The sequence below is a fragment of the Tachyglossus aculeatus genome, chromosome 9, assembly GCF_015852505.1.
Source record: "Tachyglossus aculeatus isolate mTacAcu1 chromosome 9, mTacAcu1.pri, whole genome shotgun sequence".
Lineage (NCBI taxonomy): Eukaryota > Metazoa > Chordata > Mammalia > Monotremata > Tachyglossidae > Tachyglossus > Tachyglossus aculeatus.
In genome coordinates, this window is record NC_052074.1 from 47,620,356 (window position 1) to 47,636,550 (window position 16,195).

At 38.7% G+C, this 16,195-nt stretch overlaps 1 protein-coding gene across 3 annotated transcripts in view; it reads right to left on the reverse strand.

Moving 5' to 3' along the window:
* The window catches only part of BAZ2B (bromodomain adjacent to zinc finger domain 2B), a 232,511-nt gene that overhangs the window by 91,912 nt on the left and 124,404 nt on the right, over window positions 1-16,195 (reverse strand). For 2 of the 3 annotated variants that reach the window (XM_038751842.1, XM_038751843.1), the window contains 3 exons: window positions 9,791-9,979; window positions 4,282-4,449; window positions 2,699-2,892 (listed from right to left, as the gene is read on the reverse strand). In XM_038751842.1, the coding sequence (XP_038607770.1) occupies window positions 2,699-2,892; window positions 4,282-4,449; window positions 9,791-9,979 (551 nt within the window). The remainder of the gene's footprint in view (window positions 1-2,698; window positions 2,893-4,281; window positions 4,450-9,790; window positions 9,980-16,195) is intronic. The other variant, XM_038751844.1, reaches the window with a different exon arrangement.

Genomic DNA, 16,195 nt, shown 5'->3' on the forward strand with positions numbered 1-16,195 from the left:
ACAGCTATTTGGTTCAGAGTTTGATTTACGTTTCAGAGCCTTTGAGTCTGATAGAAGAGCTTGAAAAAGGAGAACCAAGCCTACTGTACCAAGAATAAAGAATCTCCCAACTTTAACACACCTTCTCTGTCAATGGGAAAGCAAACAATTCAAACTTCCAGACATGCTCTCATCATACAGAACTGACACCCAAAGATTTCTTAAAAGGCCCTGAATTGTTTGGAGGAAGTTCAAAGGAAAAACCTCTAAGAGGCAGATATTATAGTCTTTATATTTGAAGAGATGTTGATTAAAGAGGTGAAGCTAAAAGAAACAGAAATTCCAATCTCTAGAAATCCTCAGTCACAATATTCACCTTAGACCTGAAGCCAAAGTATCTCACTAAGCACTAAACTACCTGATGAAAAGCTAAGCTGTCAGAGGGAAAGAAATCTTTTAAAGAATGGATCATATTTGAGTATCTGAGGCCAGGCAAGAAAGATTTGAAAATAGGCGGTTGAAGTCTATAAAAACTGATGCAAAAAATTACTCTTAGTTACAAAGCATATTTTGAGGAAAAATTCTAACAAAATAAGGTTGTGCCAAAAGTATCTTGTGCCTCAACAGCAACATCTACTTTTGAAAGAGCCTAAAGAGAGACCACTGTTATAGGGAAACAACTCTCAAAATAGAACCAAAAAAAATGTTTAGGAAAAAAAACTGGAACAAGGGCTGGGATCAGTTAAGCACTACTAATCTCAATTGGTTGAGGCAGCACAGATCTGTCAAAACATTTTTGTCTGCTAGACAGATGAATGGAATCATAATTCTGGTTAATTTAGGGTACCAAAGTAGGAAGATCAGAGATAGGAAAGAAGGAAGGAGAGAGGAGAGAAAATAAAATGTTAAAGGGAAAGAGAAGGACCAAAGAGATCAAGAAGAGGAAGAAGAAAAGGGAAGAAAGAAGAACAGATGATAATAATAATAATAATAATAATAATGGCATTTATTAAGCTCTTACTGCGTGCAAATCACTGTTCTAAGCGCTGGGGAGGTTACAAGGTGATCAGGTTGGCCCCGTGGGGAGGGGGGGGAGGGCTCACAGTTTTAATCCCCATTTTATAGAGGAGGGAACTGAGGCACAGAGAAGTGAAGTGACTTGCCCAAAGTCACACAGCTGACAAGTGGCGGAGCTGGGATTTGAACCCCTGACCTCTGACTACAAAGCCCGGGCTCTTTCCACTGAGCCACACTGCTTCTCTTTCTCTTTCTCATACCTGCTTCTTCTTTCTCATATCCATGGGATGACCCAGCCTTGGCCCCAAACTGCTCCAGACCAGAGTGGCCCCCTCAACCTCACCCAAACCAGGCTGGCACTTAGGACAGTTTCACAGTCAAAGAGAGGGGAGAGCACACGCCGAGCGGCGGGGGGGGGGAATTTATCTCACCAAATGCTCTTACTAAGCATTCAGCTCTTCACAATTCTCTTAGCTTCATATAACTAACCTGAGATATAACAGAAGAGGTACAGAAAGAAGAAGAAGCAGAAGAAGGTATGAGAAAGAAGGGAAATGGGGATAAAAAGGGGAGAAGATACTCGCACTCTAACAGTCACTTACTTCGGCTGCTTTCTGCAGCCATTGTGACTATTCAAGAAGCAGCAGCTGTCTCGGCAGCCCAGACCAGGCAGTTGGAACTGTGAATGCCCCACTTTGGCACAGAAGTCAGCTGAGGTGAAGCAAGTGGTTCCAACTGAACTTTGGCCACCCTGCTTTCTTTTCTTTTTTCCCCCTGACCCCATTCCTCCTTCCTTATGTCACTCTGTCCCTTTGCTGAGATGCAAATCTATTTCAGCCGGTCGTGTGACTCCAGTCAGCCTTAGGTTTTTCAGGATATGAATGAAACACAAAGACCTAAAGTGGACAGACTCTTACATTTCAGGGCAAACCGAAATAGGCATGGAGGTTCCACACATGGTTAGAGCTAATATTGGCAGTGATCAAAGATTATGGAATAATAGCACTGCTAAGAAATCTGCTATATCTCAGGTTAGTTATATGAAGCTAAGAGAACTGTGAAGAGCTGAATGCTTAGTAAGAGCATTTGGCGAGATAAATTTCTCCTACCCCTGTGCTCTCCCCTCTCTTTGACTGAGGAAATATCCTAAGTGCCAGACTGGATTAGGTGAGGTTGAGGGGGGCACCCTGGTCTGGAGCAGTTTGGGGCCAAGGCTGGGTCATCCCAAAGATACTGCAGACAATGGGACCACTCTAGCTCATCCCAGAAATTTTAGCTTTGCTCTAGAGAGGTTCCATTTTATATCTTCTGCAAGGTATTGAGCTGATAGTTGCTTGAGAATAAAGGGACAGCTGATAGAAGTAGATGAGACGGGAAGTGCAGAATGCTCACTGTCTGACGGCTCCTGTGGAAAGTAACTTGATTGGCATTTTATCTGGTGAAAATTAGTATGACCTTTTTTCTGTAGTGGGCTTTGCAATTTAAATTACCCATGATTTACACTTCTAGAATCTATATACTTGCGTCACTCACACTGATAAAGATGTAATTGCCAAACCATAAAAAAAATTTCACGTATCTATTACCTTTTGAAAAATAAAACTGTAAAGGCTATGGTGAATCGTCCTGTATCCGCAGTAATATGCCTCCAATGAATAAGAAATGGTATATGACTCTTTAGCTTTTCTAGATTTGGATTTACCTTATCTTTAATTTTGTCAGCCCTGGCATCCAAAAGCTGAGTTTTGCTTTGTTCTTGGTTAGATTTGCGACTACCTCCACCTGATGTGACAACCTTTGCTTGTCCAGTGGAACTTGCAGCAGTAGTGGATAATACAGATGTGCTGATGCCAGTTACGGATGATGTACTATTTCCATTTATTGACCCGTTCACACCTTTAAAAAAGAGGAAAGCATTTGTTTATCAGTAAGTGATTTTAGGGAATTCAATGAAACCATCTGTTTTTTAGCTACTTCTACGATCATGTTCTTAAAATGGGCCTCTTTTCTGAAAAAAAAATCACATTTTCAAATCATAGGAAGAAATAAAAGGTTGACATTTATAAACAACAAAAATCTACATTGCTAAAAGAATTAAGAGCTATTGTGAAGATTTGTCATTATTGTGGTATTGTACTCTCCCAAACTCTTAGCATACTGCTCTGCATACAGTAAGCACTCAATAAATATGGCAAAGAATGAACCTTTATCTAAGGCCTCAGTTACCTCATCTGTAAAATGGGGATTAAGACTGTGAGTCCCATGTGGGACAGGGGCTGAATTCAACCTGATTCACTTGTATCTACCCCAATACTTAGTACACTTCCTGGCACATAGTAAGCACCTAACAAATACCACAAAAAATATGTGGATGTATCATAGGGTGTGAATTACATGTTATAAATTGGGATCTGTTCCTTAACCTCTGGAAAAATATAAATTTCTTTGCCTGAAATAGGAGGAAAGGGTACAGCAAGGGGTTGGAGGAAGGAAAGAAGAGAGCAAGGTAAGGTAGCTAGGTTAGCTGAAGAGTAAAGCGTTCAACCTGGGGTGTAGTGGTAGAAGAGAGTTGGATAAGTATGGGGAAGACAGAAGATGGAGTGCTTTAAAACCAAGGTTCAGATGTTTCTGCTTGACTGGAGAAGAACAGTTAGCTACTGAAGAGTGAGACATACGTAGAACAAAACTTTAGAAAAATGATGCAGGCAGCAGAATTAAGCAAAAATTACAGAGTGAGAATAGAGGCGAGGAGACCATTAAGTGGACTGATACAGTAGCCTACTTGAAATATGACAAGTCCTTAGATCAATCTGAGAACCACTTGATTGGCAAGGAAATGGCAAATCTGAGAAATGTTGCGGAGGAAAAGCTGAAAGGATTTAGTGACAGACTGGATGTGAGAGCTGAAAGACAGTGAGGAGTGTAGCATAATACTAAGGTTGTGGGTTTTCAGAAATGGAGTGGATTTCAACTGCGATGGGAAATGGAGGAGAGTTTGTGAGTGGAAAGATGAACCCTCCTAGAATCCAGAGAAATGTGTGATTGCAGAGGAAGGGAGAAATCAGGGTAAATAGGGGTAAAGTTATTCAATGAGCATGTTATTTTGCTCTCAACAATAATCCTGTCAATAACTCACAATACAAAACATACTCATTCCAAAAAATAATCATTAATAAGGACAAAACCGAAATTGTTTTTGGCTTGCTTTAGGATACGCAAAAACAGACGAAGTTTTGGGAAAGAGGATTAGCTTCATTATAAACTTTAAAACATTACTATTGTTACCTTTTTCTAGACTGCCTCGATTATTTTTTCCAGCAGTTCTTGAATGGAATGAAGCGGAATCACTGTTCTGAGCTGGAGGAGCAAACAGTGATGGAATCCCCAGCAGGGGTGGAAAGAAAGTTGCTCCTGTACGTGTGTGTACATCAGCTGCTCGCCACCATTCTGCAACTCAAAAGAAAACAGATTTGTGTTGATTGTCTTCACCAACACATCACTAGATTTACATCATTTACACAGACATCCTCATCAGTCTCTCTAAGGCCTTATCGTAAACCTCACTCCTTCCCTCGTGTCCACCATTACCGCTCCTCCTCCCATTCACAGACCTCTCTCAAAAAGACCCAGTTGCTACTACACAAAGACGGACACCGAGAGACCCTGGGTGGCATTCACACACATTGCCACTACCCTCAGTTGTCTTCACTACAACTGCTGGTTCAATCTCTCATCCTATCCCGACTGGATTACTGCATCAGCCTCCTCTCTGATCTCCCATCCTCCTGTCTCTCCCCACTTCAATCTATACTTCACGCTGCTGCCCGGATCATCTTTGTGCAGAAACGCTCTACCTCCTTCCCCTCCCCACAGCACCTGTATATATGTCTGTACAGATTTATTACTCTATTTTTCTTCTACAAATCGACTATTCTATTTATTTTATTTTGTTAATATGTTTGGTTTTGTTGTCTGTCTCCCCCTTCTAGATTGTGAGCCCGCTGTTGGGTAGGAACCGTCTCCATATGTTGCCAACTTGTACTTCCCAAGCGCTTAGTACAGGGTTCTGCACACAGTAAGCGCTCAATAAATACAATTGAATGAATGAATGAACTTCTAAAACCTTTAAAAGAGAGGAAAATAGCCTCATCTTGGTTTCAGCACAATAGCGTAGGGAAAAATATAAAATGCCTTATCCCATGTCTATTTCAAGATGCCAAGTAGAATAATTTCCCTCAAATAATGGGAAATATGATTTCGATCTGTTTGACTTAATTGCAGGAAGAAGTAACTTTAGAGGCAAGCATCATGAAATGCACTTAAAATTCATTTTAAGTTAAAAACATGTATTTGGCAAAACCAACTACAAACATAGTAACTTGGCTAGATCTTTGTAAATACATTAAAAAATGAATAAACCTCTTTCAGAATTTCATAAAATTTCCAAATCTAGAAGGAGAGTAATATGGAAAACTTCCTAGCCCATAGCTGCTAGAAAACCTCTATTTTTAAACGTGAATCATGGTAAAAAAAAAAAAAAAGACAAAAATTCTTCCAGCTGGTATGAATTTGAATATAAGTTTAAAAAAACTTGATCATACCACTTGTAACTATTTAAATGATCACTCGGAGAATAGGTAATTAAGCAGAATCTCTTTGGATGTAGTAAATCTTTTAGTTGCTTGCAAAATGCCAACTTTTTATACGGCCACATAATCGATTTAATCCACTGGGGTGTCAACTAAACAAAAACAAATCTAACTGATCCCTGAAGAGAATTGGCACCGAAACAGATGACAAGTAATGCAAGACAAGATGAGGTCCACCCTCATACACCCTGTTCCACCCTTTTTCTGGACCAGCACGAGGAATAATTAGTCGGTCAGCTAGTTTGATATGGTGGGAAAGGGAATAGAGTGTTTTGGGAAATGCAGGATGGAGAGAGAACCCGGAAAAGTTGGAGTCCAGTGAAGAGTGACCTCACCTTCTTTACCTAACACAGATTGGATATGGAACCAATCCTTTTCCATAACTGGAATTAAATATCTATCTGACACTTCTACAAGCTTACTCTAAATTGGTGAGCAATAATGAAACATGTTCTTTCTCCTCTACAATTTCATGACGGTGATACACAGAGCTTCACAAGTATAGAGTTGAGACATTAGAATAATAGCCAGATCTTCCCTCAAGCAAAACTTCTTCTAAAAATTAATCGGTATTTTGCTGGCTAATCAGATTACACATCAAAGCATTAGAGTGTTAGCCAATTTCTAACAGAAATGAAAGAATTTCCAGTGCTTTTAAGATAGTTCCAAGAGATCAGAACAAAGCATTAAGCAAAAATACAGCGCAGTTCCATATTTTCAGGAACTAGATGATTTAGGTGATTTCATAGGTCTTATCTACTGCCTAAAATGGAGTTTAAGACATATGCCTAACAGCAAAATTGTAAGCTTGAAAATCATAGTTTAAATAGTCAGGGTAACCGGTATTTTGAAAAGATGTCTCATGGTTTTGCCAGAAGACTGAAAAATCTATCACTTTAGCCCTCAGGAAAACTTTAATCTTAGAGTGATACCACTGTATGCTCAACAAATTATGAACACGGGAACTGTTCTAAAATATATTTTTTAATGTCAGTCATCCAGTCAGTTTTCATATGAATGAAGAGTATCTAGCAAGGAAAAGTAAGTATGCATTAGATAATTTAAATGTCAGGCTGGCATGAGCACTGACTGGTATTACTGCTATTTTGGGGTGTAAAAATTGGATTTTGAACAAAGGAGATGAGAAGAGGATTCAGGTTCCTGAAATGTCGTGTCAGAATATGAAATCAGTAATCAAAACACCAAAAGAACAATGAATGGAGATGAACAAAATAGATTTGGTCCTGAAGGTGCAATAAGATTTTAGTATTTTAAACATATCAAGAAAAAGAAAGAACTATCTAAAAAAGGCCACTAACATAGAAGACCTAAGGAAAAACAATGGAAACGATGTAATAGTAAGACTACAGAGACGCTGGCACAATTAACAATCACAAAAATTGGATATTTGGCAATAAAAGCCAATCAGCCTCATAAATCAGAATGGAAAAGACTACAGGTAATAAGCTCCTTATATTATCTGATTATATATAGATATACACATAAGTAAATATATACACATACGTGTGTGTGTGTGTGTGTGTTCGCACGCGTGTGTGTGTATACCATAAAGAAGTTGCCAGTTAATCATTTTTATTTGGCTGACTTTCATGTGAAAATTACAAAAACATGCGGGCCCATTGTTGGGTTGGGACTGTCTCTACATGTTGCCAAGCTGTACTTCCCAGGTGCTTAGTACAGTGCTCTGCACACAGTAAGCGCTCAATAAATACAACTGAATGAATGAATGAAACTATTTTAGTCAATCACAATCTGGACTATTTATAAAACAGACTGCTGCTTAAATTTTCTTAGTCAATAAAATGCTTAATAAATGAACCAAATGTTTCAAAATGCTCTAATCTGTAAGCTTCTTTTGGGTTGGGATCGTGTTTATCAACTGTACTGTATTTTAATCAAGCAATAAATCAATGCTAATCATTGAGCACTTAATGTGTTCAGGGCACTGTACTAAGTACTTGGAACAGTGCAATGCACATAAGCTCTGCCCACAACAAGTTTATACTCGGTAAATATCACTGATTGATTAATGCTGCCAGTTTGGTCTCCAAGTTCAATTCAAACAGTCTGACATTCTGAGGATCCTCTCATTTCCACCTTCGGGATTGAAATTTAATTCCCACCAAGAAAATATAAATAGCGGGATTCTTGAAAAAACTGGATTTTCAAAGGACTATAAAGCAGAATAACCTAAGAAAGTATGGTTATTGAGTGAGATGGACATTAATAATGTGAAAACTATAATTAGTTTCCATCTCAAGAAATTATAATTAAGCATATCATTAAGCACTCTGATACACCAACATCCATGAAACATTCTTAATAAGTTTGAATCAGCCATTTGATAACTAAAAAGTTGATAATTAGTATACCGTCATGGGGTAAAATTCTCCTACCTCAAAAATACACCTCTAGGTTCCACTTCAGTTACTGAAAATTATCTTTGAAGCATTTCAGTACTAAGTGACTGCACTCATTTGTCATACCATTTCGAAAGAGCAGTACTTTCGATTCAGCCTCATTTTATTTTCTAATTTTTATTATCAGAAGCTGCTTCAGAAAACCTGCAACTTTTGAAAAATGGGCCATGTAGATACAGCTGAAAGAAGGTTCCTCTTTTGGGTTTGGGAAACTTGGCCAATGATAGTTGCAGACCACATAATTAATAGTAGTAATAGTAATAATAATAATAGTAATGATAATGACAGTTGTGTTAAGCACTTACTATACGCCCAGCACTGTACTAAGCGCTTGTGTAATCAGGTCCCACATGGAGAACCCCGTCTAAATAGGACCACTTGACAAACAGTCATTCCTGAGAAGCTCCTGAAATCAGTTTGAAAGTTGGTAGTTCCGACATAGCTACACAGAGCAAGATTTATGATACTGCACTACGGTAAATTGGCTCTGATTCTAATGCGAAAGATTGAAGCAATTTTAATAGAACAGTGAGAAACATGTCTTAGGGAAATTCTAATGACACTAATTAAAAAGCAAAACAAAACCATTTAGTCAAGCAGCTAGTTGAAGACTAGTATCTTGCCCTGTTTCTACTAACAAATACTGAAAATGAAAATGAAAATAATCCTGAAATAGATATGTATTTTTTGCTAGCAGAAATCAATTCCAACTAATTCTAATTTTCTGAAACATGCCTTTTAAATGGAGTCAAATTTTCAGACCCCGAAGTGGAGAGGTTTTTTTGTTTTGTTTTGTTTTTTAATCTCTGAAGAGGTCTGAGGAAACTATTTAGTACAATAAGGAAAACAATCTTGAAATGCATATTTCACCACATGGTGCTTAACAAATACTCTGACAGGACATTGCTTCTTCAGAGAGTGACTACTTGCACACCAAAAAAGAAATTGAGCAACTATGATGGAACTCACACAATTTAGATAGATTCAAACAAAACTTACATGACTTTCTAAAATTTTGATGTCGCTTAATATAGTCACCGGTGCATATATTTTTGATTTACAAGACGCATTTATTCACATAAGAAGGAAAAATTTAAATAAAAGAAACGAGTTTTCCAAGAGTGCATTTCACTCAAAAATGGGGCCCTACTACATTTTTTGCAATTTGATATTTAAAGCTTTTTAAGATGCTACTTATGCTCCAGGTTTAGATGGATGAAATACTCGTTGGCCTAAGTGAACCCCAAAATTGACAGACAGCAAGAAGTTACTACTATCAACTGTTTAAGCTTGACTTCATTTTCGAGGCACAGAAGCAGCAAATGATCTCCCCATTGCCTTCCAATGGTAATCGTTAGGCATTAAAACTGCATTGGGGATTGTCTCAATGGGAAAAAAAGGCTGATTTGGCCCAACCCTTGCCTTTTTCTACAAACAGATGCCTCCTTCTTTAGCTAGACCCGTTCTAGACATCATTCGATAGGAAGTTTCACGGAGCACACACAGCTTGTCCCACATCTTTATGAGGTATTGTGGCCTGGTGTGCCCCGGCCATGGCCTAGTTCTATCCGACTTCCCGGCACAAAAGGAATTAGCCTTCTTTTTTTGCACTCGTGAAAAATGAACTCTTGTTCGAATGCCTATTTGCTCAGGATATTTCCATTTTTCCTTCTTCAGTGGAACGCTCCCGTAACAGATGTTTACCTGGAAAAGATGCCAGGTGGGGCTGTGCGGCTAAGGCAGTGGGTGTACCAAGTGTTCCCAAACCACCAAACTCTGAATGCCCTGAGCTGGCTGTGTGTAGACCAAAGACTGGGTGGCTGACCATTGGGAAGGCACTCGACACTGTGGACAGGGTAAACGGTTGATCCCCGGCTGCTCTGAATAAATGTCCTGAAGGGGAAAAAACAACACTTAAAAAGCGTACTGAGAAAACGAAACGAAAAGCCGTTCGCGTGACGTCAACCCTTATATTTAAATACGCTGAACTGTAAACCTCCATGCTTTTAAAAAAACATACGGAAACTTTACACTCTCCACTGTAACCCTCTTATTCGAGACCTGGAGAATACAAACTATCTAGAAACCTAAAGCAGCATCTTTGAAAAGGGTTTAAATGCAAACCATTTTTATTATGAGATTTTTATTTAGAGCTGGGAAATTATTCCATTTGGCTCTGAGAAAATGTTTTTTGTTTTTGTCTTTTGGTGGGGGGAAGCTGGGGGCAGTAAATATGTTACAGTGGGTTGTCTGTTACTTAAATATTTTTCCTAAAATGATACTGAAAATCTTGTGCCACTTACAATGGCTTTGAGCCCATCTTTAACCCTAATTAAAGGCAAGCATTTCCCTCTCTGCTTAGTATCCATGACCACCCTAGGGAATCTGCTGTGACCCTATGATGCAGCTGCAGGTTGCCAGTCTCCTAGTTCAAATGTGCCAAAATGCCCCCTGGAAGGGAACAGACTGAAGCTCTGCATGCCACAACCAACCCCTCTCAATTACCCTCCCTTTACAAGTTCTTCACCTTTCCTCAAAGGGAAAATGAGACAGTGTTGTCCTTTGTGGATAGAAGGTGGCAAGCAAGTGGCTTTCAGGTAGGTGGAGGGAAATAGGTGAGCCACTGAAGTAGAGACCGGGCACGCAACCTCAAGGTGGGGTAAAATGGGAGAGGTGGGACCGCGGCTTCTGGAAATCAATGAGACAGTCGGGCCAGAGGGCATGGCATCCTCCTAGCACAGCCCCACATGTTCAGGGACACCACAGCTATCCGCTTCCCTCCCCATCGCCCTCACCACCGCAGAACATCCGGACTTTTTCTTACACAATCTTCAAAAACCTTCCAGAGATAATATCCCCTCCAGGAAACAGCTCCCAATTAATCTCTAATCTTCCCCATTTTAAACCCCCACAACTGCCACTTGAGGCCAACCGCACCTCCAAAGTGCTGAAGTTGCCACCACCCCTGTAGCCTTTATGTACCTATATTATATACTCTCATCAGTCACCTTTCAAAGTTTTTGTGTCCATCTTCTCCTCTAAAGTGTGAGCTCCGAGAAGGCTAAGGTCTTGTCTTTTCAATCAATGAATGAATAATTTTTATTAAGTGCTTACTCTCCCAACCCCTTAGTACTCCGCACATAGTAGGCCAACGATATACGCTCCACATTGATTGATGGATTAGCTGGTTCTACAGTACTTCCAGCATGGATTCTGGGACTGCAAAGACTCCACTTCGAGTCCCCAAATTCTGAGCATGGTTTTGATGAGTAGTCTTTATGACACAAAATACACTACATATCTCAACCTCAGGACTTAGAGAACTAAAGTTCCCTGTGTTAACTGAAAGCAACCTCACAGAACTGTTTTGTTCTTCTTTATCCTTTGTGAACCTCAGCTAATTTTTTTTACTTCTTATCTCCCTGTGAAAGAATGACACAAATCCAAAGCCAGAAATTACATACACCTGTTCATTCTGAAAATTGAAGGGATAGACGGATCAGTCATTCATAATTTTCACTTGCAAACAAATCAGGAGTGAAGTGCAAGAAAATGCAGGCTACGATTGAAAGTTTACCACTTTGGACACATTTTGGAGACAAACACAATTTGGAGACAAAATGGTATTTTTTTTTATTTTAGACAAAAAAGTACTGAGAAGCAGCATGAGCTAAGGCTACAACAAGGGCCTGGGAATCTGAGTTCTAATCCTGGCCCTGCCATTTGCCAGCTGTGTGACTTTGGCCAAGTCACAACTTCTCTGCCTCATTTCCTCATCTGTAGAATGGGACATTAAATAACTGTCTACCTCCTACTTAGTCGTGAGACCCAAGTGGGACAAGACTGTCCCTGACCTAATTAGCTAGAATCTACCCTTGTATTTAGTACAGTGGTTGGCACAAAATGTCTAACAAGTACCACGATTATTATTAACATTATCATTATTTATTAATGTCATTGCCATTACTGTGATAGATGCAATTTAAGAGAACACCACCAACTTTACAGAAATCAGAAAGGACTTGAGACACTGTATTACCAATGTTGTAGATCAGAATTAAACTTGAAATCCCATCTCTGACAGGGAAAGAGATGAAGCTATTAGGATGTCAAAGGATAGATTTTTCTCCATATTCATAGCTCCTTCACAATATTCAAAGGGTTAATGGGAAATAACCAATTTAGAGCTTTAATAAAAACAAATCAAATATTACAATTATCTGTGACAGAATTAAAAAGTAAGGGCATATTCATTTTGAGAAAAATATTTTTAGAAGGCTCTCAAATGGTGGAATAAGACAGTGCAAACTAACAATTGAAAGAGACTGAGTACTATCCCTTATTTTTGGATGAAAAAACCTTTACGAAAGCTATTGACAGCTGCACCTCACAAGCACCCATAAATGATGTGGCATTTTCTTCACTCTATATTTTTCACTATCCCAAATGTTGTACCTCATATCTGATAACTGATAAAGTCAAAACATGAAGGGATTAAAATTCCTGTCATGAGAATGCCACTCTCACTGACTTTAATGAAAATCACGCCTGAATAGGAGCAAAAAACAAAATTCATAAAAATATAAGTCAAATGCTCTTATGAAAATCTCCTTCGGAGCTTTAATTCATATAAACTTGGTGGAGAAAGAGAGAAGAACCAATTTACATTTTACGGATTAGTTTTGAATTTTGACTTTATTGGGTGAATACTAGTAAGAATTTTCCATAGGTTTTTCAGGGCCTGTCACACAATTACTCAGGCTCAGATGAATGAGATTTTCTTGGTAAGAATGGAATATTGGTTGGAAAAGATACTGTGGGTGCTCGGTGGGGAGAACTTCAACTTCCAACTCCTAAAACTGGGCTGAAAAGGAAGGTCCAGTCCTGTCTCCTCCCAACATCTCCATTCAGCTCCTAGCCAAAGAACTTAAACCTTTGCCACTGCTTCCCTCCTTTGTAATCTGGGGAAAGTGGCCCATGAAAGAGGATGCGAGGGAATCAAAGGACAAGGCCCCCCATCTCAAATTTAGCCCACCTCAATCTTCCGCAGCCATGGACTCAGAACTCAATGTCAGGTAAAGGCTCCACTGCTCCTCTGATCCAACTAGAGCAGCTCTCCTCACCAGGCCCAAAGTATTGTCGGTTCTTTAAAATAAATAGTAATCCATACGCAGAGTCCCTACAGTTCAGGCTCAGATGAGTGAACTAAGTTCTGGGGGTAATATACGGATCTGGAAAACGGATTTAGAAACCACACAGGCTGCAGCCTTGATTTAGATCTTTGGAAAGTGAAAATACCTCAACATCACTCCTAGACATCACTCCTGTATATATGTATATATGTTTGTACATATTTTTTACTCTATTTACTTATTTATTTATTTGTTTTATTTGTACATATCTATTCTATTTATTTTATTTTGTTAGTATGTTTGGTTTTGTTCTCTGTCTCCCCCTTTTAGACTGTGAGCCCACTGTTGGGTAGGGACTGTCTCTATATGTTGCCAATTTGTACTTCCCAAGCGCTTAGTACAGTGCTGTGCACATAGTAAGCGCTCAATAAATACGATTGATGATGATGATGATGATAGACAGAGTAAGAGGCAGAACTAGATGACTTTGTGAAGTGACCTATTAAGCTCCTTGTTGTCAGGGAGCATGGCACTTCTTCAAGCTTTTTCATTCCTCAAAAAGTACTGTGCTCAATTAATACCGTTACGATGACCCCATATCAAGATTCAATTTGGTAAAACTTCCACAAAGGGATAGGCTCCTTTGAAAGCAATACCAGGCATCGCCCCTCAAAAAGCTATTGTACGGACATGAACTAGGTAAATAGAAAAAAATATATCATTTCTGGGGTCCTGAAGTATTCCCACAAAGATTTCAGTGGTGCAATAACAACCTGCATTTATCTAAATATTTCTGAGAAAAAAAATTCCTATAGAAGTTAAAACATTAACTGTAATTATTAGCGAAGGACACTTTCAATCAGACATCGAAACAGGGATCACAAAATATTTTGAAGGGAGGTAGCAAGTTTCTGCAATTCTTGAGATTCCCTCAAATACAACTGACTACTGCAATTTCAAAATGAAAATTTTTTTATGTTTGCACCCACTCGATATTTACTTGGTTGTTATACCCTGAATATGTCTGTCAGCTCATGTCAAAGTTGTTTGTCCTATAGTGCAAATTCTTTATGGGCAAGAGCTTTTTCATTATTTATTTTCATTAATAACACTATTATTAATGCTGTGTTGACCAGCAGGACCTATCTCTTGGCATTTCAACAACGTAAGTGCTTACTGTGTGTACACCACCATCTATCACTGGGGCTATTACAAAATTAGAACATGCCAAGGCTCCTGTCTTCAAGGAATTTACAATGGGGAAGACAGGACAAACCCAATTATTTAAGTGGACATAAAGCACATGTATGTGACAAGAGACAGAGAACATAACTGATAGGGAAAAGTTGAAATAACAGAGAAACAACGTAATTAGAGGTCAACAATAGATAAATGTCAAGGAAACCCAACTCAAAGGCTGTCAGCTGTGTGACCTTGGGCAAGTCACTTGACTTCTCTGTGCCTCAGTTACCTCATCTGTAAAAGGGGGATGAAGACTATGAGCCCTACATGGGACAACCTGATTAGCTTGCATGTACCCCAGCGCTTAGAACAGTGCTTGGTACATAGCAAGTGCTTAACAAATACCAACATTATCATTATTATTAAAGGGAGAATGCTTTTCATCACCTTTTTCCACCTCTTTCCTTTGTGGGCTTTTTTGAGAAGCATACTTCTAGCCCAATACTCCCACGTAAATCCACCAGCTGGAATCTCCTGGGTTTCCTCTATTGTTGCCCTACCATCCTGTTATCAAGCCTTTAGCCTTTCTGTCACCACATATTCAATCTTTCCACTCCATTTCTTAAGTTCAGAATTACTTTCCTTAATGCTCAATGCTAGTCCCACCTTTCTTTGAAACTATTTTAGGAGCAAAACTAGATTGAACAAAATCAAAAACTGTCTTTTATGATGTTTTTTAACATTTTTTATTTTTATGATAGATGTCAAATAATCAAAGGAAACGTGGGCCCAATATTGTTTACAGTAAGGGAGTGCTTCATTAGCTCACACCAGTGGGGTTCATTCAGTAAACCACCTTTTTGCAGTGTGCATTATCCCACAATCTAGTGGTTTGAGAAAAACGATGCACCCAGAAAAAGTGAGTCTTCCTTTCACACTGAATCAAAAAACTGTTTTCATTTCTTTTGCTCCATTATTTCTAATGCCTTGTTAAAACCTAGCAAGTAGTATTTCCACAGCTGTTTTTTTTCCATGCCCGCTCCTGTACTTTGCATTTGCCAAATGTTGATTTATTCCCATATTTTACTGGGGCTGAAATTAATAAAGCTGTTTTCATATAAAGCATTCAATTTATTAGTGCCTTATCATGCTTAAAACATCTTTGTTTGTGTACCAATATCATCAATCGACGTCAAAGGAGAGCACTGTTGGTTAACTGCTACTGCACTGTCAGCGAAGTGAAGACTCAGTACTACTTGCTGTAGGTAATACAAACAGCAGTTTTCTTGTTTCACTCTCCAAGGGGGTAAAATCATTTTTCAAAAGCAAAATAACCTGAAGTTATTTCTATGTTTAGTTATACATTTTCAGTACTATAATTCTTTCTGTACAAAACTCAAAAGTGGTCCATTCACTAGTATCCCTGGTCCCTCATTATAAGGAGGTCTATAAAAAAAAGTTACTTATATGTAACCAAGGGCACAACATGAAAGACTTTTAACGAGAGGAGTAGAATATTCACTCTGTGTTTAATTAATCGGACTCTAAAGAACGGAAAAACAAAAACTCTGCCTTTGCCCCCAAATGCAGGTGATATATGTGAATTAAAACTTTACCTGCATCATTCCTCAAAGTAATGTCCTCCAGTATGACAATGAACTACATTATTGTTCAAAAATATTCTTTAAAGAATGTAAATCAACAGACGCAAACATTCAGGTCTAGTTCAAATATCATTAATGCAATTTTTTTTGTTTTAGTTTTTGTCCCAATTTAAATTGCTAGTACAGAGTAT